A 23840-nucleotide genomic window follows, 5' to 3' on the forward strand; every position below is an offset into this window, starting at 1 on the left:
CGCCATCTACCCCAGCTTATACTCGGCCACCTGTAATTCCTGTCCCTTACCCGGTACTCGATATTATCAACTATGGGAGTGCGGACAGACCCCAGGCCCACTTCCCCCCCTGCCCCCTCTTACCAGCAGTGGGTGGCCTGCCTGAAAAGTTCGCACGCTGCGACCCACCGCGTACTGGTGAAGAAGGCTGGACTGCCATCCAAGGCCGGGAGGGCATCCCGGACTATAGGGACACCCCCCACCGGGTGGGTGGCCTTACAGCAGCACCAGCGCTGGTGAAATAAACATGTATTCCTCCTTTACGTTTTCTTTACTTTTTTTTCATGGATGCTTATTTTGCACTGGCTGAGGCTATGGCGTTCTGCGAGCGACTTTATAAGTCTGACAGAAGGAATTTCGGAGTTTGAAACTTTTGCTCTTCCGCAACAGCGCTGCGCAGGCGGCTAACCGCTTTGCTTCTAATCAGCCTCTTCATTCCTTCTGGTTCCGTGATTGCGAGTCCTCCCTGCTTGAGTGCGCGCTGCTAAATGGTCGCTCGTATATAAAGCCGAACGAGCCTCGCACGGAACATCATCACGAATTCCCAGAGCTAACAAAATGGAATATTTCAGACGAAGACACGACGCTGCGTGGTAGCGTGCGAACTTGCGTGCTCCATCGTCCCACGGAAAATTTTCTTCTGCCACTTCTCGTAATCGGCCCGAGAGATTGGCTTTTCCTCCTTGGCGGCCGGTCAAATTCCGAGCGGCTCCAGTTCTACAAGATGTCGGATTTTTGTTTTTGGAGTGTGCTTGTGTGGGCTAAAGACGGCCATCGTAAACGCAAATGTCATTGTGAAGGCAGTGCTATACGCTTTTTTCAGAGCCACCGATCGTCTGTATGGCCTTTTGGTTTGCTCCCTTGATCTTTTACACGGCCAGATTTTCGATGCGAACATGAACTACACCGTATGTTCAGCCTGACCCGAAGCGGAACCTAATTTGCTTTCCCACTGTTTTTATTTTAAAGTAGGTAAGTTCAAACGCTTAGGTTATTCTCGAACCCTCAGATAATATGCCCATTCTCTCATTCCTCTAGGGCGTCGCGCAGAGATCTGAGCCCCCATAATTACCGTATTTTTGCAAGTAAAACCCGCCCCTGCATATAATCCACACCCCCACTTTCAACCAGCCGAAAAAAAAAAAAAAGAACTTGCGTATTGCCCGCACATTTGATTCAGGAAAGGCTGCAACAAAGCTATTGCTCAAGCAACCCATCACATATTATGTAGAACGAAAAAGCGCATATTTAGCAAGTAGAATACACTGACTGTTAGGCGAAAGTCACAATACACTGAGTGTCACTGCTCTCGCTAGAGCTATTACTTGAGCCGCAGTCCTCACTTTGTACTCCTTGTCCGTGTACGTTTTGCGCAATCGCTGCCATTGAAGGCTTAGTCAGTGTTACTGCGTAGAAGCTTCACGGCACAACGCGCATTGCCGTGAAGCTGTACAAAAAAAAAAACGTGTATTATGCGCTCCCCTACTTTATCACTGAAATTTTCGCCTTTTTGGTGCGGGTTATACGCGCGAAAATACGTATATTTCTTTGAGGGACGTCATACAGCTTCTTCCTGGCTGCATCAATAGCGACGGCAGGTGCATGGCGCACGCAGGAAGCTGCTGAATTGCTGCACAGCATGTGCAGAGTTTTTCCGACATATCTCGAAGCTCTTTGTTTCCCAACAACAACTTGTTTTCATTTCACACTAAAAAAACTAACCCTTTAATTTAATCCTTAAATCTTGTATCGTTTTTACTACGGTCACACATAGCGCCGTATTCTATTACATTTTTAAAATCCATGCACAAAATGTTCAATTGTGCTATTTTGCTGCTGCTGTTTCCCTTCATGTTTTATTTGTGCATTCTTTCCCACACGATTAAAAACAAACACCGGTGTGTAGCGAAGTGTTTGTCTTTAATACTTCATAATCAGGCTTTATCAAGTTTTGACATTTAAACATTCTGCCACCACTCATAGTACAAAACAGGCGGTATGCTTCTTCCCGCCGCTCATTCGGAAGGCGAACAACGTCGTAATGGCTGCCATGCCAACGCGTCCAAGATGCTCGCACTGGTCATGCGCGCTCTTCGGCAATGGCTCAGCGCAGCCTTATGGCGCAATATTTTCGCAATAGCCGACGTGCGTTTCCGTACACTGGCGTTATAGCGGGAACATCGCCTGTCACATGGCGGTAAGCAGCAGAACGGCACTACACGCCAGTGATTTGCCAACATCGGGGTAAAAGAAAGCTACTGAGCCAAACAAAACAAAGTGCTATCATGATAAATTCAAATACGAACAACGGAGCGCGTTGCTTTCAGTACATGCCGCGCATCCTAGCGAGAAGCACCGTGCGGCAGTCGGTGTCGGCGATGGCCAGGGCGATGGCGACCTCCTCCGCGCATTCCGCCTTGGTGCATCTGACGCTCGCCGCCATCCTCACGGCACCCGTGGACGCTTCGATGACAGCCGCGGCGAAAGCCTCTCGTTGATGTTCGGCCCACCCCGGCCTTGATGCATCGAATGTACCCAGAAGCGTACCCGACCGACAGGTGCAAGCTGTACCGTAGGGAGACGGCCGACCAGTACCATATCCTGTGGGACTGCACAAAACAACCGGAGGAAGCGGCATCGAGAACCATCCCGCCGCGGCTGGAACAGGCCGCGAAGAGCTACGACCGCGAACATCAACTCTGGGCCGTCCAGCAGGTCCTGAGGGCCCTCGAAAGGCACGAGACTCGCGAGCCGTCAACGGCGAGCGGATGGCTCGGACCGAGTAACGGCTAACCCCTAGGACAACGCCGGGCCCGCGTCACGGCGCACAAAAACGCCGATCTGCAGGCACAAATAAAGTTTACTCCAATCCAATCCAATGGCGAGGGGCCGCGTATGCGCAGCGAACAAGTTACGAGAGTTTGTGTCCAGCGTTGGTATGGGAGCACCGTCGTTCGGCGTGTGAGCGTTTCGGTTTGTTTTCCCACAGCGTTCAGCACGAGCTCACGCAAGCATTGTCTAACTTTGTTACTGCGATGACTGAATACGGCGCACGAAGCTATAGTCCTTTATTTTTTATCTCGTGCTGAGCGCCCAGCAGACGATGGAAATACGATGGTCTTTGCATATGAAGGTTGGTCGCGAACTCTCGTAACTTTTTCGCACTGGGCATATATCGCGGCCCGTGCAGGACACGCGGCATGTACTGAAAGCCACGCGCTCCGTTGTTCGTATTCCATACCATCACAACCCCAGCAGGGTTATCGGCTAGGGTTAGGGGGGAGCGGGGGAGAGGGTGCAACGAGGTACATGTCTATATAAAGTGGATTCAAACCATTAATTTCTACGCCGTATGTGTCACAATGATTACGAGGCATATGAGTGTCATTTAGCACATAAATATCTTTAATACGTTCCATGGAGACTTTTATGCTAACTAAAATGGCTGCTGTGCACGTATAGGTTGTATTCGTTGAAAAGTTTAGCGGTCAATTTCTTCGCTTGGCAACACTGGAAACGGTCACAGACATGGCCGATGCTCGGGCCACTGCGCCCGCACGCCGAAGAAGAAAAAACACCGGCGTGCGTCATCTGCTCCGTTCCAATCCGATTCTAAACGGTGGCGTCAACAGAGATGTTATTAATCGCACTCACAATTAAACTCGATTCAGTACCTTGCGTTCGGTGAGGTAGAGTTTGTAACGTGAAACACAGTCATGTGTTTGACAGTCGTGCTTAGCATGGACAAGCACCGCCATCCCGCGGAGCTCGACGTAACGAGTGACGGCGCACCGTGGCCTCCGCGATCGGCTACCGGCGGCGAGCAACGGCGCGCTGCCGGCAGCAAATCGCGGAGGCCACGGGCGCACTCACACGGTTGCATGGAGGAAAAGAGGGGTGCCTGATCTGCGGGCCGTGCGTACAACGTCGCTTAGCAACAGACGATTGGCCACAGATATGGCGGCGCACACTTGGTTGCCTGAATGCATTCGACGCCATTGAATACCGGCTATAGACATGCCTTATAGGAGCACCTGTGTAAAATTTATAGCCCGCACCTTAGCGGAGTTCACGCGTGAGTGTTATGTTTGTATGTATGTCGTATTTAAGCACGTTAAGTGACAGAATCGCTTAGGGTTTATTTAGAAATATCTCGCGTATATAACACACGCAACGTGGTTGGTGAGCTCTTTTAAAAAGCATGTCGTGGTATCGTTCTGGGTGGCGTAGCTTCGTTTACCGAGCTCCCATAGAGATGTACTAAGGCATTTGGAGTACATACTTGATTTACATTTGTTGTTATTCCTGTTAATAAGCTAATCCTATTTTGTAAATCGCACCGTATAGCGAAGTTGGTAATTTTACGCAGCCGGCAGAAAACAGCTCCTGCTAATATCGTGTCTAGTCGGCTTATCGGTATTCCTTGGCACTGAGTTATTCTTGACGCTTCCCGGAAAACAAACCTAATTTAAGCTCCCCTAAAACGTCATGCTCATGGTTCTGTCAATATCCGTGTTTGATTGGTCATTTATCACTTTAAAACATAATAAAAAACATGATAAAAAACTTGGGAGGGGGAGGGGAACTATCAACAGAAAGGAAACCCCTAGAAGTTGCAAAAAAGTAAAAAGAAAAAAAGTCATCAGATCTTTAGAATACGCACAGCTTAAGCGTAGGGAAACAGGAAAATTGAAGGGGACCCCGCACGAGGGCCTCTTGGAGGCTTACGCTCCATATCCCGTTTACTTGATCCGCCTCTATAGTTCATCTCACAAGCTAGCTGCAGCACTGTGGAGGCTACATTGTTATCAATAGTGCGCCCACTAAGGGCGCCTAATCCGCCGTGAAGGGGGTCCTGAAAGGACACTCCCTTCTCCCCTCTCGGCAAGTGGCACCGCACGGCCCCGGTAGCCCCGGCGCCTTTTGTCGCTTCCTTCGCGGTGAGTTAGGCGCCCTGAGGGGGACAACAATGTAGCCTCCACAGTGCTGCAGCTAGCTTCTGAGATGAACTATAGATCGATACGTCTTTTCATCGAAACCTCGCTTTCCAAGGGTGGCTTTCGGAAGCAGCGTTCCGGTTCCAGGGTATTTGATACTATACGAGCGCATGTGATACGGTACCCAGTAGCCTTGACTCTTTTCTTTTTTTCAAAAGTTGCGTGACCTCACCCACGCATTTACTGCCCTTTTCTTGGAAGGACACGAAGCACACGCACCCATCGTAGACCAGCGTCATTACCAAAAAAATCTATCCACCCATCAGGCCTGTGGCGGCTATGAGCAGAAGCGCTTCAGCAGAAACCAAATTGACATCACTAAGCTATTGTTCGACAGGTACGGCCGACGCGCGTGAATTTGCGAATTACGTAACGTCGCTAAGCGAGCCGACTGCGTGCGAGCGGCGGCCCACTTGTGCAATTAGGCCACTTCCCGTAACGTATACCCACGTAAATGGACTCTGCATCTCCGCCATCGCGACGAGTAACGGGATAGCGGGGAACGGAAGTACGTTCGCTTATCGCGCCGGCCCGAATTGGGGGCGGCAGGTGGTGTTAATGGGACTCTGTCTGACCTTGAATGGAAAGGGACAATAGCAAAAAATTCAGTCGGTGTGTGGACGGAGGAAAAACAGCCATAAACGCCAGCGAATACATGAACAGACAACACCAGCCGGGCTGCGTGCGGATTAAAAAAGACCTACCACTGCAGTTATCAAGTTTACGACTTAAACATTTATGATTTACCAGAACTTTTAACAACGGGGTTAATTAATGCTCAGCACGTACAAGGATGTTCAAATGCGTAATGCATGTCTTGTCGCCGTTCAGTGGCTGAAGCAAAAACAGGAATATCAAGCTTGATTGAGCTATAGCCGGCTAAAGTAGCTATAGTACCTCATACAGTCAGTAGAGATAACACCCAGTAAGAAGAGGACAACATGTGCCAGGAAAAAACCGTAAATGTGTTCTGAAAGCAGTTCAATGCCGTGCAAAACAACCCAAAGAATTTTTTTTCATTCAGTGTGCTTAGTTTTTTTTTTTTTTTTTTTACTGCAGTCTCCTAGGTTACTATTTGAACAAATGTGAGAGCATAGCGCTCATTTTTCAAATAGCACGACAATCCTTTTACTGAGGGTACACACAGGAAACAAAATTGCTCTAGTTATGTGTCAAGGAAATTGGATGCATATCCTGGCTGTATAAAATACACGAAGTTGAACCGTAAGCATGCAGCTGCTGCACTTCCACCCGCACACGGTAGCTGAAAGATAGTGGATGTGGGCCGCACGATTTAAGCCTGAAACGCGGTCAACAGCGATTTTTCAATCAATCAATCAATCAATCAAACTTTATTTCAGGAATGTATACATTTACATGAATAAAATGTTACAGTACAGAGGAGGTCCCGAAGTTAGAAAACTGTCGGGGGGACCTCCGTTAGAGAATAAGTCTAGTGCAATTTCGAATGACACATTTCGAATGACACATGTGATCTCGACCCGGAAAATTTTAATGGTGGGTGTTACTACTATTATTTATATGCATAAACCCATCGCTGCTGTGAAATACCTAATCCAGTGATTCTCAAATCTTGTCATTCTGAGGAACACCAAAAGAACAGAATCAAACATTAAGGTGTGTTATTTCAATGCTCGAACAGTAAAACCCAAAATTGACACTAACATTTTTATTGCCGTCAACATAGTCACGATAAGTAACCTGGGAAAGAACCAAGCTAGAGAAAGTGGCCCGTGCTTATTTTTTTTTAATGGTTTGAAGTTTTTCTGCAGCTTACACTAAATCTTTCACGATCTCTGCAGAGGTTGCAAGTTTTAGTTGGGAACCACTGGTCTAACCGGTATGAATATAAACAGTAGCTACAAAACTAACCAGCCCCCCTCTTAGTGAATATAGTGTCAGAATTCTCCAACTGAGTTAACCGGCTAGCAAAAATGCGCGGATATTTGCCGCTTGCATATGCAACGCCACCCCTGTCAACCGACTAATCGTGCTTCAAGCCATTTGAGCGATCACTGCGCAGCCATTGAAACACACGGTATGAAAAGCGTTCAGAAGCCGCGGGGTCAGAGTCCTCGCGCGGCATGACACAGGCTCGCCTCTAAACACCGGCCGGCGCATGCAGGCACGGACCGAAAGAGAAGCACTGTACTTTCGCTCACGTGGGCGGAGAGGCAAGACGCGCTGAGCTGAGCTGCCGGCGGGAGATTGGGCTCGATCCGAGAGATGATCGCCGCTCGCTGCTGCCGTCGGGTTTCACGAACATGTAGCAAAAAAAGGCACCAAGTCGCTTTGCCGTGAGCAGCGGAACTCGGCAGCGACGAGCAACAGGTAGGCGGCGAGAGTGTGTGCTTACGTAATTTCCCCTCGGCGGCTACCGGGGCCCCCATTGGTCGCTTTGTGCCCGGCAAGGCAATCGGGTCCCAAGCTGCCTTGTCGCTCGGCCAAGAGGAAAGGTATAGCGATGAAAGCGAATGTGTGTGTTTGCGTGCCCAGCTGGCCGTAGCGCGAGAGTCGTCGCAGTCACATATTCGCCCTTCTTGCAGCACACGCGACGACGGGCTCTGCGACAGCAATGAAGCTGCCTGCAAATACCAGCTGTGTGTGATTCTTTCCCTGTCGAAACGTGAAATATGTGCTCGTGCGCCGGCTTGCCTAAGTAAACGTGTCACTGTTCCTATACCTTCCCCCTTGGCGTCCAAGTTTCAGCGCCACGTCGCCTGAGCGGTAGCTGGAGTTTTTTAAAGTTCAAAACTTTCTGTGAACCGCATTAAATGCTGGCTCAACAGCCCCAGGTTGTCTGCATTAGTCCGTAGCCCGCATATCCCTGCGCGGATCTTTCTCCAAATGTTGCCTCGGTGTTAACGCTAGGTTTGATTCTGCTTAAACCAATTTTGCGTGTTTATTTCCCGAGCAATAAGAATAAATCGAAGCAAGTGCGAAGGTTGGTCAAACATGCGTAGAGGGCAGCAGATCACAGGGCAGCAGAGACAATAAGCTGGTGGCTATACGGGAAAACTCATGGGAGAGAAAAAAGACGGCTAAAGTGCGCTCAAGGTTACATGATTGACTGTGCTTCAATAAGACTTCGTTTTGCGTAGGAGTTCGTCGTCCTGCTGCGGTAGTAAGAAAGGCGGTATGGAAAGTTCCAGAGTACAAGCGGGGTGAGAATAGTGTGCGGCCTTCGAAGATATCACGCGGAAGGCGCCAGCGGACACTGCCGCTATTGATTAATCTTGATCTTAACAAAATGCCCAAATTTAACCTGATTTTGCCAAGCCTACAGCCAATAATGGTGACTGACCTCGCATGCACTTCCTAGGTACGGAAAGCACGTAGAGAACCGCTTTCAGGAGGGTTAAACTCCCTCGAGGGCAGAAGTGCATGGTGAGATGGCGCCGGCGCTGCAGGGGAAGCGCACGGTGCCCCCGGCGAAGGACTGGAGAAAACTCACGCCGCACAAGAAGCCGAGGTAGGCGATGAGATGGAACGCATGCAGATTGAAGCGAGTGCCGATGAAACGAACGAAGAAACCGATGCAGCTGGCTGGGAATTCTAACCACGACGTCACCGAACAAGCTCCCAACGGCGATAATGATACAGAGATCGAGTGGCCAGATGACGAGAGTTTCTTACTGTTCTGAGAGCGCTGGGGCGGCGACGAACAACAGCCGGATGTGTAGGTCGGACGAGCTCCCGAGAGCGCGCGCGAGCGCACAAAAGGTGTGGCGGTGGATAAGAAACAGGAAGCAGGATAGCAACGGATATGTCGGAGAGGTCACAATTCGCTGCGCGTATGAAAGATGTCCCAAAAAAGTCCTTCATTCGCCTCCGAAGCTCTCGCAAGGTACTCACTACTGTATTCCTCGAACTTTTACTTGCTGGCTTGCGAAATTACTCTTGGTCGATAAGCTTCCTGAATGCAACACAGCAACACTGAGCGGCGAGATGGCAAGGATAGTTGCGGCCTACGGTACAATGCCCGATCAGCGGAGCCTTGCAGCCTTCCGCCGCCTAAACCTGACTGCACTATTTAGGTGAAATGGCCGTGAATACGTGGCGGGCAACGTGCAAGCCAAGCGCTGGTCGCATGCCACGTTAGCCTGCTACCAAGCAGTGGCCATGATGGAAGATCAACGCGAAAAAACACAGCACAAAAGAACCAGAAACAGAGAGGACAGAGCTGCAGCAGTGTTTTTCGCGCTGATCATTAATTACGAACTTTCGCCAACTCGCCCAACTCACAGTCCTCTTGAAGCACTGGTCGTCCGCCATGTTAGCCTGCCAAGCACTGGTTGCCTGCCATGTTTGCTTTCCGAGCCACGGTCGCTCGATGAAAAGGAGGTCGTGGCCAAGCACTGCTCGTTGCCTATGTTAAAACTATATACAGGTTTGAGTTCTAACTTGAGTACTTTTTTTTCCACTCTTTGCCGGTAGTTGGCCTTGCTCCATAGAACACCAGCCATCATCGAGTTTTAACTTCTGCTACAGCCGTGTTGGCTGCCGGGCACATCCGAGCACTTAGGGCACGTCCTAAATGTCAACAGTTACGACTCTATTTACGCTCTAGTCAAACCGGGCGGCTTTGCTGTCGTGTATTTCGTGTAGGACAAGGACTAAATGTATCCCATACTATTTTCGCCAATTTGCAGTCTTTGGTATAAGCTGTTCACTGTGAAGTTAATGTTTTCTAATGTTAGACGATGCTGCGACACATGGCGGGACAATGTTCAGCAAAAAATTCAGCGCTTTTTAAAGCGAAGATTTCTCGGTCTTACAGATGGCGGTGTCGTAACCAAAACGCACTGCAGGAAGGACAGCTTTAAACAATGGGTGGCGAATGATGATGATTGTAAAACAAGGAAACAAAATGAACGAAGCTAACACAAATGCGTAAGACTTGAAGGCAGCGAAGCTGTACGCAACCTTGACGACCATCACAAAGGTTTAAATCCCCGATTGCAGCCGATTTTCTTCTTCGATACCACAACGACCTTCACTTCATCATTGTTGCTATACGTGTGAGCTTCTTTCATTTTTGGGGGAGTGGTAATTTTTGGACATCACCTTGGAGGGGCACGTGTCTTCCTCGTTCCGAGCAAGTGTTGCCACGATTACGGAGAACGCTGGAGCTTTTTTTTTTTTTTTTTTTTTGGACAATATTTGCCAATCTCCCTAAGGGGGTATGCTTGGCTTGACAAATGTGCGCAGGGGACGCTGGGCAGACATCGCGATGCACGTACACACGAGCGCTAGGCATTTTCTTGATTTTCTTAACTGGCGGGCGGTCGCCGAGAGGCTCGCGCTCACGTGCGCGCGCTCGGCAATTTCTTGTTATTTTGAACTGCGGACGTTAAAAATTACGATTTGCGATTACGATTAACAGCTTCGCTGTTAAAAAGATTGGCTGGCAAATACGATACTCCCTGATGCGATATTTGGGCGCAGCAGCAGTGCGCTGAGGCGGCATTCACTCGTGAGTTCTCTCTCTCGAGGGCACCGATGATGAACCTCTGCGTCGGCGGCTGGAAGTGCGTCTCAGGAAGGGACCGCGAACTGCACCTTAAGCGGACGCACATCATAGACACGCGCACGCCCCCCTCACGTTTTCACCAAGCGTCGCGCCGTCGAGGGTCTCGTGCGGGCACAGCATACTGCCCCCTTCCATCCCCCACCGCGCACTTTCGGAGAGCGCTGGCTCGCGCCGCCAAGGCGAATCGCCCACCCTTCCCAATTTCACGACACTCTCCTCCTTTGCTTTCTTTCACTCGTCGGTCTTCCCATCGTTCGCTCGGTCCCGACGAAGGCGACGGGGCTCAACCCAGGGACGTGCGACAAAGAGCTGTGCCCTAAAACGCTTCCCGTGGTCGGAACATAACCTGGGCCCCTCGCGTTATGAAGCCGCCGTCTATCCGATTGCGCCATCATCGGATTTTTGTCTTGCAACAGTAACTTTATTTACATATATAGGTACAGGCCACACGAAGTGATTTCGGAGGTTTAATAAAAATACACGCGTTCGGGGACTATGCGAGCCAACACTCAGCACGTTTCGCCAGGGAAGGAAAAAATTGGCCGCGTATCTGCTCCTTTTGTTGCAAATGTCGTCACAAGACGATAGTCTTTGTCGACATTTGCCAAGGAAATGCCTCCGTTTGCTTTCCCGCTGACCTCTCATGCTGTTCTTGTTCCGTCGCGCTCATCCCAAGGTAAACACACTAGAGGTTCGCTCAAGGCGATTTGGATTTACCGCGTTCTACTGCTACAGGCCGGGTTCCTCGATGCCAGCGCTGCAGTACAGCGGAGACGCGCGTGAATTGAGGCAGCCGACTTCAAGGTTTATACAACCGCGGTGCCGTGCTCCATGCGTTCCAAGCAGAACGTGGAACCTAGCTAGTGGAACCTTTTGTGGCTGTTGCCGCGTGATTTTTCATGTGCCGCCAGGAGGTGACGTGGGCACCAGCAGGCGGCAGTTTTCTGCAGTATATGTAGAATATCATTTGCTATCGAAAATCCAAGCATCCATAATTTTTTAAATAAAGGAACACTGTAGATATTCCTTGTGTACTAATTTCCTGTCTTATATTTGTATAGTGTCTTGTTCTTGTTCAACAAAGTTCACAAGTATGAACATATAAACAGGGCTTAGACGTTTACATTTGGCTGTGAGTATATAAGACTATTGCGCAGTATCCGTTTTACTTTGGCGGGGTGGCTGAATCGAATTACAGCCAGACAGACGGGCAGACAGACAGACATACAGACAGACCAAAATTTCTGGGTTTAAGTAGCCCAAGAAAGACTATCGTCTTTAAAACCAGTCGAGCGTAACGCCAGCAAAGCTGCAGAGTGCTTGCGAAGTTTATGTAAGAAAGATTTCCAAATGTGCGGTGAGTCATTTGTGGACAGTTTGAAAGGAGCGGGGTAGGTGCAAAGGGATGAGGATAGAGGTTCTGGAGGGAAGTCTTTGATGGGCAGAAGTGGCCTATTCTGCTTTTCCGCTTCCAGCCCTATGATCAAGCCCCATCTCCTCTGCTGTGATGACTTGAACTTCATGACAGCTCGCGAGCCCCGCGCCAGTGAGTCACGAAGCTCAGAGTCTGAATCAAGCCCTACAAGGGCGCCACTGCCCACTGCGCCTTACGCACAAAATGCCTCCACGCCGTCTGTCGGTGTTCAGCAGTCAACAACATCGGCTTTCGCCCTTCATTGCGAGTGGAGACCTATGACATGGAAGCAGTCACGGAGGTGTGGGAGTTCTGAGGCCGCATCCAAGAACCTCAAGTTCATCCAGGTGAGCTGCCAGTGCGTGTCACAGGAGCACTGCAGCTCGTGCCAGAAATACGACGCCGTGTTGCACTCCACAAGAACATGCTCCCGCATCTCCCGCCTTCCACGCAGCAGGCATTCGGCCCCTCCAGGCAGGAAGAAACCCCGCTTTTGCTGCCTTGCCTTATTAGGTAGAACCCATGTGTACAAGCGGAAGAAAAAATCGTTCGAACCACTAATGGAATGGAAAGTTTCCGCACACGCATGATGGACGTCACTTTTCAGGCGCACTGAAGGTGGTGAGCGGTACATGGGAGAGGGGGTAAGATCTGCTCCACCAAGTCCCAGTATAGCTTCCTCGGTTTCGCTGTCTACAGGTACTCCCAAGAAAAGAGTCCCTGCGAGAGAGCCACCGCCGCGCCAATTCTCTGTAAAAGCTCCATTTGTAAGCTCCGCTTTTGTGTTGAGCTAAGGGGCCAGGTGTGAAGAGCCTACGTTTCGAAGAGCCGTCTGGAGGAAACGGCCGCGATGACATCAGAAGAACCTCAATTGCTGCACTGTCAGCTTGAGCTCCACGTTACCACGCCAAAGACCGCCTGCTTTCGGACTCCAGAAAATGTTGGTGCGGCGCAGTCTCGTAGGGGGATAGCCAGAGAAATACCGCGAACGTATGCGAAGCTCGGCAAGTGAGCCTACGTCAATGGTCAATACTCGGGCCGCGTACAAGATGGCTGAATATGCCACGCCAGTGCAAACATGTGCCCTTGAGGGAAAAGCGATGTGCCGCGCTATGCAGGGCTCAAATTTCCTACCAGCAACTGCCGGCTTCGACTGCCAGCGGAGGGCAATGGCTGTTCCGCTGCCTAGATTGACTCCGATGTAGCAGGTGACAGCCTACCTCCATCGAAATCCGTTGTGGTTTGGTGAGCCATTCACCTAGCCATGGTCCCTCTCACTTCGAGGGATTCAGCTGAGCACCCGATAAGCGACAGAATGATTACGCGAGCATGACGACCTCTCTCGACTGCTCTTTCGACGAGCATACAAACGCGACATCATCCGCATAATCCGACTTTTAGATCTTCATCGCCGAGAACTAAGTGGGTCGTTCCGAACTTCCTTTAGGTTCGTTGCGCGGCGTTGGCTTTGGACTTCGGCCGTTTAGATTTTTGGAGTTTGATTTGACTAAGTTTGTGTTATTAAGGCTTTGTTTGTTAACCATCTTTCTTCTAAGACAGCGGCTTTCATTTTTTTTATTGTCTTTGCCCACCGAACTTTAGCCAGACAGGCTGCTGGACAAACAAAAAAATACAAATACACAAATATTCTATATTGCTTGAACTTTAGCCTCTTACATACATGCTTCAAGGCTTCTTCTTTTTATACACTTTCGGCGCTCAACGTACCCTGCCGCCTGAAAGGCCTGAGTTTCTCTGGGCGTGCGCACTTTAATTGGCTGTTCACGCTGAGGTCAGATTCATTGCCCGCGCGGTGCGAAGGGCGTTCAAACGAAAGCACGCCGTCGGGCACATTGCTGTGCGATAAGAAGAAGGGTTGTCCGGCAATTTCGTGGCGGTGACACTTTCTTAGTCTTCAATTGGCCTGATTTTCTTTGTTCTCTCTTTTTTTTTGTTATTGCACCAGTTGTTTGCTTCGGCCTAATTACGTGGTCCGAGCCGTCTCACCTGCGCGAAATTGCGCCCCGATTGGCAACAGCCGGTATTCGGAGCAAACACTTAAGCGGAAAAGAAGTGCAGAAAGAGAAACTACCGATATTAACCCCGTAATAAAGGCCACGGACCTATATGTGCCTTCGATCCCGAGTTTGCCGTGTCTAGTCCCCGAATCCGTAAAATAATAGGACTGTGCGTATCGGTATTTCGTGCGCTGAGAAATAATAACAACGGGGCAAATTCATGGTACAGATGTTCTAGATCTCATCAGCATGCGGGACTTGTAGGCAGCATGCTATCATGTCTAAGCGTATTTCTTGTTGTCTATAGTTTTTCTTTACAGCCGGCCGCCTCTTCATACCACTCGCAACACCAATGTACATTTCTGGAGCGCATTTACGACCGAAACGCTTCTGCGGAGCGACATGCTAAGCCTTTCGCTAGACAAATGCGTTCCGTGAGCCATTTGTACCCTTCCCCATCATTCTCCATTCCCTTATACAGGTACAACGTGGCAGGAGAGAGACTTTCTCTGGCGTGCTACACCTCTCTTTCTCTATATAAACTTATGCGTCCTCATTTTCCCTGCATACTATTATCTATTCAGAATTAAATGTCCTTAGCCATATATCCTACCCATCTCCGATTTTGCAAGCGTGCGTATGCTAGTGCGTGGGCATTTTTAGCGCAAGTGAAAAAAAAAAAAAAAATAGGACACACTTCACAGTACAGGGGATCGAACCAAGACCGTACTTGTTTTGAGTGGGAGATTGGAACCCTCCGGCAATGACTGCTTTGGTGTCGCTCAAGTAGAAGTGCAGGGTTTTGTTCAATAGCATTATAAGGCGATAATGTTCAAGGTGCGAAAGAATTATTCGTCGCTCATTCGTAAAATATGCCCCAGCTCGAAATGAAGGCCATAGATATAGATATAAAGGGAGGCGAACGAGTAAGCATTTTTTTTCAGACGTGCATTTGTTGCAAGAAGGCAGGGGCACCAGTCCTGTGCGGGATGCCCTGGTCCTCACTTTAGGAAGGGCTTTAGGAAGGGTAATTTGCTGTAGAGAAGACCTCTCCAGGATTGCCTATATCCCCGTGTGACACGTACCCACACGAGCGGACGGGCCATTGACGCAGAGTAAAAAAAGTAACACCTTTCCACGCCTAGCTGTTTCCCTTATTGTTCGTACTCACCCGCGGGGGGATTATCATATCAGTTTTTGCACGCATCTCAATGCATATCTGGTGCAGAGCAGGCAGAACTGTCGCAGTCCCTTACCCACACAGCGGGGGATAGGCCAAGTCTGGAGAAGAGAGGAATGCGCGCCGCGGGCTATGAAGCTATGAATTCCGGCTTTGTTTGCCTTCAAGCTCGCTGCCTCACTAGCATGCTAAATCGCTACACGGAAGATTCATGCCGGAATTTCACGAACTCGAGGACTCTCTTGGAGGAAAGCTCGACAGCCATTTCTTCTCTTTTGGTTTTTCCGCAGGCAGCTTAGTTTGGACAGCGGCCCGGGCCATATCTTTCGCACGGCTTCCTTCCCTGTCCTGCGTGTGTGAATAGTGGAGCTGTGCACACACAACCCAAGGTTCCAGCGTGTGTGCACCCCGTGTGCGCGTACCTGTGTGCCCGTGAGATGATGTATGGGCGCTCAGGCGAGGCATACGGGCGCCTGTTCTCCGAGTTCGAAGTCGGCCGGCTCAGCCTGCTACCCTGCGGAAAGACGGAGCGCTGCGTTGAAGGCAGCGCGTCCTTGATAAGGCTGTACGTGACGACGATGAAATCGCTCCGCGAGGGGCTTGCCCTGATTCGTCGCACTGTTTTACTTTCATCACAAGGTTATTATTCAAACACAGCATTTTTTAAAGTCGCATTGTTTTTCTGACTCTTGGTATGAATAGCACCAATAAAGTGCACTGCCCTAAATCTTTATTTATTTATTTATTATTTTATTTATTTATTATTTTATTTATTTATTACTTTTATTTTATTTATGTATTTGCAATACTGCCAGTATGATACGAGACCAAAGTAGGCCATCAGTTCGTGAATATAGAAACACAGTTCACAGTTTAACACTTTTACAGTGGCATATTTTCTCAGACAATGTCTTAGAGGGCACATGGCTGGAGGCAAAAATGCCTTAAGGGGCCTGGAGGCCTTTGCAAAATTCAATTGATACATCTTGAAAAATGGCGCTAATTACACACAAAAGGGGAACAGTTGGTACATTCTTACAGGCGGCATATGAGACAGTAATACCGATCAAGCAGACAATAAAACGCTAGTTGCACGCAAACACAAGAACATCGGCAATGATCCACCACAAGGAACACACACGCCGGTAACGCAGAACCAGTTATTGCTACAGAAAGGAAAAACAAATACGTTTACCCACACCTAAGTCTACGGGAACATTTACACGCCAAAAAATAACCGCCTGGAAAACGGCAATACGGTTCATCAAAGAAGCAAAAGGTGAGAAAGAAATTGGAATATCGTTTACTGGTCATGTCCTAGACTTTCGAGGTGAACTCTAACAATGACTGTATACTGGTAATCGAGGAATCTAAACTATTACATCGTCTTACTGACGGGGTAAAAAATGAATGCTTCAAGCAATCGTAGTTAAGCGGGTATTTGGTAATGGTGTATGAATGCTTGTGCTTTAGTGCTCTGGATTCAGCTCGGGAGATTTATTTTGATGCATCGATGCGGCTATGGTTATGAGGGAGGTTGTGTATAAATTTTGATCGTGTCAGTTTTGCTCTTGTCGCTAGTGTAAGAAAGACCACAAAGATTCTAATAAATTAGTGGGCGAGTCGGTGCGTTTGTAGTTGTAGTGGATAAACCTGACGGCCTTCCTTTGTACCCGTTCTAACTTTGCGATATGATTAACAGATTGAGGAAACCAAACAGTGTTGGCGTACTCTAAAATTGGACGGATGAATGTTTTGTAGGTTAACAGCCTAGTTTGATTCGGCGTAAGCGGTAGACGCCGTCTTCAGAAAAACAGCTTACGCAAAGCCCCTGCTGTGACGTTGTTTATGTGCGCATACCATCTCAGTTCGGAAGTTAATGTGACACCAATATATTTCTGCCGCGTAACTCCTTGTAGAGGTGTGTTGTTTATTGTGTAAGTTAACTCTGAAGGTACCTTTTTTTCTGGTCACTGTCATGCAGACTGTTTTTGTTAAGTTTGTCGATATTTGCCATTCTGCACACCAGTGAGCAATTTTTTCCAATGAAATATTTATGCCTTGTGGTCATCGCTGTCGCTGACCTGACATCGCTGTCGCTGAAGGGGAGGATGTGGTAGATCATTCTTTCTTTCTTTCCAAATTCTTAATCTGTTTCAATGATCTACCACATCCTCCCCTTTGCTTTCCGAGGTTTTCTCGACTGCCAACCCTTATTTCTGTGTTATTTTCAACGAGCCCCTCATTTCCTATTCTGATTCGCTACATGCATAGCGAGGGCCTCTGTTCTGGCAGTCTTGTTGCCAAAGGGAGCTTAAGAGGGTTCAAAGCTGGTCGACCACTCTGGACATGTCGTAGACACTCGAGTCACGACCCGGGGGTTAAAAAGAAGGTCCCCTTCACCCCGATTAGTCCGAATGGCGCTGGCTACCACCCCCAAGCACAGGAAACAAACATACCTAACATAAATACCCCAGAAAGTGAATGGGAAAATCGCCCCGCCGGTAGCGTAGTGGTTATCGCACCAGACCGGTATTCTGGAGGTCGTGGGTTCGGATCCCACCTGGCGGGCATTTTTTCTTCACTTTCTTTCTTTCTTTCCAAATTCTTAATCTGTTTCAATGATCTACCACATCCTCCCCTTTGCTTTCCGAGGTTTTCTCGACTGCCAACCCTTATTTCTGTGTTATTTTCAACGAGCCCCTCATTTCCTATTCTGATTCGCTACATGCATAGCGAGGGCCTCTGTTCTGGCAGTCTTGTTGCCAAAGGGAGCTTAAGAGGGTTCAAAGCTGGTCGACCACTCTGGACATGTCGTAGACACTCGAGTCACGACCCGGGGGTTAAAAAGAAGGTCCCCTTCACCCCGATTAGTCCGAATGGCGCTGGCTACCACCCCCAAGCACAGGAAACAAACATACCTAACATAAATACCTTAGAAAGTGAATGGGAAAATCGCCCCGCCGGTAGCGTAGTGGTTATCGCACCAGACCGGTATTCTGGAGGTCGTGGGTTCGGATCCCACCTGGCGGGCATTTTTTCTTCACTTTCTTTCTTTCTTTCCAAATTCTTAATCTGTTCCAATGATCTACCACATCCTCCCCTTTGCTTTCCGAGGTTTTCTCGACTGCCAACCCTTATTTCTGTGTTATTTTCAACGAGCCCCCCATTTCCTATTCTGATTCGCTACATGCATAGCGAGGGCCTCTGTTCTGGCAGTCTTGTTGCCAAAGGGAGCTTAAGAGGGTTCAAAGCTGGTCGACCACTCTGGACATGTCGTAGACACTCGAGTCACGACCCGGGGGTTAAAAAGAAGGTCCCCTGCACCCCGATTAGTCCGAATGGCGCTGGCTACCACCCCCAAGCACAGGAAACAAACATACCTAACATAAATACCCCAGAAAGTGAATGGGAAAATCGCCCCGCCGGTAGCGTAGTGGTTATCGCACCAGACCGGTATTCTGGAGGTCGTGGGTTCGGATCCCACCTGGCGGGCATTTTTTCTTCACTTTCTTTCTTTCTTTCCAAATTCTTAATCTGTTTCAATGATCTACCACATCCTCCCCTTTGCTTTCCGAGGTTTTCTCGACTGCCAACCCTTATTTCTGTGTTATTTTCAACGAGCCCCCCATTTCCTATTCTGATTCGCTACATGCATAGCGAGGGCCTCTGTTCTGGCAGTCTTGTTGCCAAAGGGAGCTTAAGAGGGTTCAAAGCTGGTCGACCACTCTGGACATGTCGTAGACACTCGAGTCACGACCCGGGGGTTAAAAAGAAGGTCCCCTGCACCCCGATTAGTCCGAATGGCGCTGGCTACCACCCCCAAGCACAGGAAACAAACATACCTAACATAAATACCCCAGAAAGTGAATGGGAAAATCGCCCCGCCGGTAGCGTAGTGGTTATCGCACCAGACCGGTATTCTGGAGGTCGTGGGTTCGGATCCCACCTGGCGGGCATTTTTTCTTCACTTTCTTTCTTTCTTTCCAAATTCTTAATCTGTTTCAATGATCTACCACATACTCCCCTTTGCTTTCCGAGGTTTTCTCGACTGCCAACCCTTATTTCTGTGTTATTTTCAACGAGCCCCTCATTTCCTATTCTGATTCGCTATATATATATATATATATATATATATATATATATATATCAAAAAGTAGAGTCCGACGCAAGTCTCAAAAAACAAAAACAAACATGTTTACTAACGTTTCGACTGGTGGTCCAGTCTTCATCGGAGTAACATTTACAGTACACTGCAGAACGCTTTTATAGGTGCGTGTGGAGAGAGGAGGAAGTTGCGCTACAATGCGCCCTCTTTGAAAGAAATCATACGTCATCATTCAGCAAAACAAGAAAAAACGCAAGACATACACATGAGAGGGAATGCACTGCCCTCCCTCTTTTTTGGGAGAAAAGGTGCGCTACAATGCGCCCTGTTTAAAAGTAGTTATTGGCAGCAAAACAAGCAAAACAAGAAAAAACGCAAGACATACACATGAGAGGGAATGCACTGCCCTCCCTCTTTTTTGGGAGAAAAGGTGCGCTACAATGCGCCCTGTTTAGAAATAATTATTGGCAGGTGGTACAACAAAGAGAAAAGAAAAATGCAAAGGGGCGTCTAGGAAGGAGGTAAATTGGCGCCTCTCCTCATAGGAATTAACAGAAGAAGCGGGGGCGGGGAAGAGAAAGGAGTAAAGGCGGCAGAACGAGATAAGGAAGTGGGGAACGCGCGTCAGCACGTCATCGCTTTTCGTCTTAGGAATGTGTCAACAGAAGAAGCGGGGTGAAAGCGGCAGAACGAGATAAGGAACTGGGGAGCACGCGTCAGCGCGCCTTCGCTTTTCGTCTTAGGAATGTGTCACGTGAAGCCGGCGCTATGTGGCTAAGCCGGCGCTAAGAGGCTAATTGAGTGAACCTGGAGGGATAAAGCCGGCGCTGGTATGCCTAAAAAGAGGATTGGTCACGCAAGAAGCGAACGGAAGAAAGGCGAGTAATTATTGTGGCAAACATGTCAACGCGCCCACGCCTTCGTTCAGCCCAAAGGATGCGGTTTTGAACTTAAATATGAGATATGATTCGCGAACTTCGCGTGCGTGGTTGCTGTTGAAATTGGATTCAATTATTGTTACCTTCAAATTATTAAATGAATGACCCGGGATTCCGACGTGACGGGACAAAGGAAGGTTAGGAAGAGACTTGGCGTGTGCCCTATGATTGTTGAACCTTAATCTAAAAGCGTTCGCCGTCTGGCCAATATATTGCAGGTGGCAGGTATTGCACTCGAGCAGGTAAACTACGTTGGCGCTGTCACAGTTAAAATTTCCCTTCAGTTTTACAGAGAAGTGCGAGGCGGTGCTAGAGGCGGTTTTTGTTTTCGTCATGTGGGGGCATACCTGACAACGAGGCTTGTTGCAGGGCCCACAACCGGTCACTGGTGAATGGCTGAGCCTCGAAGATGTCAGAATGTCGCGCAGGTTTTTGTTTCGCCTATAGACAACACGTGGTGGTTCGGAAAATATAGATGCTAGTCGAGGACTTTGATTTAATATGTTGTGATGCTTTCGAAGTATGCCAGAAACATTCGGCACAGATGCGGAGTGAGTGAGAACTAGGTTACTTGAAGGGCGTCGGTCGGCTGGCTTCCTCGAGTTAAGGAGTTCATTGCGGCTCAGCGCTCCTGCTCGGCGAATGGAATCGTCAATTAATTGGAGCGGGTACTTTTGTTTGAGCAGATCGTCTTTTAGTCCCTCACAGTTGGAAAGAAAATCTGTTTCCTTGGAGCATATCCGGCGGAAGCGGTGCGCTTGACTGTAGGGTATGCCCGTTTTCCAGTGCTTAATGTGACTACTTTGAAAATGCAAATATTGATGGGAGTCCGTCGGTTTTCGGTAAAGGGTGGTCTCTAATTTGTTCTGCGAGACAGATACCGTCACGTCGAGGAAGTTGATGCTGGTAGCGGAAAACTGGTGTGAGAAAGAAATGTTAGGGTGGACCGCGTTAAACTGGGCTATAAATCTTAGGAGATTGGATTCTCCGTGTGGCCAAATCAGAAAGACATCATCGATGAAGCGCTTGTAAAAAAATGGCTTCAAGTCGATGCTTGCAAGAAACTCCTCCTCGAGGACTGCCATGAAAATATTTGCATAATTTGGCCCTATCCTTGTGCCCATGGATGTACCACTGACTTGAACATAGTGTTTGCCATTGAACTCGAAATTGTTTAGCTCAAGAATCAATCTCAGTAATAAGGCCAATGTGGAATTCTCGACGGGCTTAGGCTCCCGTGATTCACTGTAAGCGTGGATCACCGCTTGTATTCCATCAGAGTGGGGAATATTGGTATATAGTGACGTGACGTCCATGGTGACAAGCAGACAGCCACTGGGAATCTCAAGGTCTAATATTTCAGAGAGAAAGTGGTTGGTATCTCGTATGTATGAAGGAAAGTTAGGGGGAATTTTGTTGATTAAGTTGTCGACATAGAGGGAAATATTTTCGGTAACCGTGCCTATGCCAGATACGATTGGGCGACCAGGGACATGTGCCTTGTGAATTTTGGGCAAAAGGTAGAACCTGCCTGCTATTGGGCTGAGTGGTATGAGAGAACGCACCGTCGTTTTGTCTATTTCTTTGGCCTCCAGTAGTGCTTCGAGGTTTTCCTTGACAATTTCTTTATATTCAATAGTTGGATCAGATTGAAGAATTTTGTAAAAGGATGTGTCGGATAATTGTCGGTCTGCTTCTTTGATGTAATCATCTCGATTCATTATCACTATTGCTCCACCTTTATCAGCGGGCTTGATTACAATTTCGTGGCGACATGCCAACTTCTCAAGTGATTCTTTCTCTTTAATTGAAAGGTTGGGTCTAAAAGGCGTCTGCTTTTTATAGGCTTCAAGCACGTCATGTTGTACTGCTCTAATATATAGATCTAGACATTTATCGCGCTGAGTCGGTGGCGTCCAGTGCTTGGAGCTGGGTAAAGAGCCGGCATTGTCCGTGTTAGAGCGCCCATGAAAGAATTCACGCAATCTCATGTTGCGAGCGAAATTGTCTAAATCTTTAAGAAGCTGGAATTCGCTGAAACCTCCCGTTGCTGGACAAAAACTTAGGCCTTTGGATAGTGTGCGAACTTCGATCTCTGTCAGCACAACACTGGACAAGTTCACTAAATTACTGGTGGGGAAGTCACTCTTCTCGGTCATTTTAGAGGATGATGGCATAGGAGGGGGTAATTCAAAATGCTTCGGAGGAGGGACCATGTCGCGAGACATTTTTTTAGACTTCATCGTGGCTATTGAGGACTTTTTCTTGAGTTCAAAGACAGCTAGAGAATCAGATTCATGTTTGGAGAGAAGAGGCACCAAAGTCGATTCTTGCTCATGCACAGATTTAACTTCCGATTTGTAGTGATCTAAAACAATACTGGTTAATTCTAGAGATGCAGAAGTTAGGACATTTTTCCATCTAGCTTGGTTATGAGGGGACAATTCAGACGTAGCGGGTTCTAATTTCAACATGAGACCTTTCGGAACAGCAGATTCATTCAAATAGTGGGTGAGTGAGGTGACGTGCAATTCAAAGCGAATGCGTTTTTCTGCCAATTTTCTAGCATTTTGGAAGTTCCTAGACACGGTTAAAGGAGCAGATTTACCAGTGTCTAAGGTGGGAAGTCAATTTTGGCGGTTGCTTGTTGAGGGCTCAGCATCGCTGCTCCGAAGGTTGTAGCGGCGGGGGCTTGGCTGGGCCTAATTCTCCCTAGGAGCACTGATCGTCGTCGTGGCGGCCGAAACCGTTCCCTGGTGACCCGCTGCAATCAGGAAGCTTGCCGCTTCAATCAACTGCTCCGTAACTTCTGCCGCCGTTCCCGGACTACATTCTACCTGGACCATGGCTTGGAGTGGCTATAGGACGCCATCGGTTCCACAGAGACACACGCCATCGGCTCCAGCCGTGGGCCGTCTACCCCAGCCGTCGGCTCCGCACAGACCCCAGCCAAGCCCCCGCCGCTACAACCTTCGGAGCAGCGATGCTGAGCCCTCAACAAGCAACCGCCAAAATTGACTTCCCACCTTAGACACTGGTAAATCTGCTCCTTTAACCGTGTCTAGGAACTTCCAAAATGCTAGAAAATTGGCAGAAAAACGCATTCGCTTTGAATTGCACGTCACCTCACTCACCCACTATTTGAATGAATCTGCTGTTCCGAAAGGTCTCATGTTGAAATTAGAACCCGCTACGTCTGAATTGTCCCCTCATAACCAAGCTAGATGGAAAAATGTCCTAACTTCTGCATCTCTAGAATTAACCAGTATTGTTTTAGATCACTACAAATCGGAAGTTAAATCTGTGCATGAGCAAGAATCGACTTTGGTGCCTCTTCTCTCCAAACATGAATCTGATTCTCTAGCTGTCTTTGAACTCAAGAAAAAGTCCTCAATAGCCACGATGAAGTCTAAAAAAATGTCTCGCGACATGGTCCCTCCTCCGAAGCATTTTGAATTACCCCCTCCTATGCCATCATCCTCTAAAATGACCGAGAAGAGTGACTTCCCCACCAGTAATTTAGTGAACTTGTCCAGTGTTGTGCTGACAGAGATCGAAGTTCGCACACTATCCAAAGGCCTAAGTTTTTGTC

At 48.5% G+C, this 23840-nt stretch overlaps 1 protein-coding gene across 5 annotated transcripts in view; it reads right to left on the reverse strand.

The window, feature by feature from the left end:
* The window catches only part of LOC144173916 (DNA damage-regulated autophagy modulator protein 1-like), a 66417-nt gene extending 50701 nt beyond the window's left edge, over positions 1–15716 (reverse strand). Inside the window, exons 1-2 of one of the 5 annotated variants that reach the window (XM_077702243.1) lie at positions 15194–15226; positions 7220–7297 (exon numbers count right to left, since the gene is read on the reverse strand). In XM_077702243.1, the coding sequence (XP_077558369.1) occupies positions 7220–7297; positions 15194–15211 (96 nt within the window). In that variant the 5' untranslated portion in view covers positions 15212–15226. Of the gene's footprint in view, positions 1–7209; positions 7317–15193; positions 15227–15624 lie in introns of those variants that run through there. The other 4 variants (XM_077702242.1, XM_077702247.1, XM_077702244.1 and 1 more) reach the window with 4 other exon arrangements.
* Positions 15717–23840: the final 8124 nt, after the last annotated feature.

Source organism: Haemaphysalis longicornis, unplaced genomic scaffold, assembly GCF_048455015.1.
Source record: "Haemaphysalis longicornis isolate Haplotype H1 unplaced genomic scaffold, Haemaphysalis longicornis Haplotype H1 scaffold_3, whole genome shotgun sequence".
Classification (NCBI taxonomy): Eukaryota; Metazoa; Arthropoda; class Arachnida; order Ixodida; family Ixodidae; genus Haemaphysalis; species Haemaphysalis longicornis.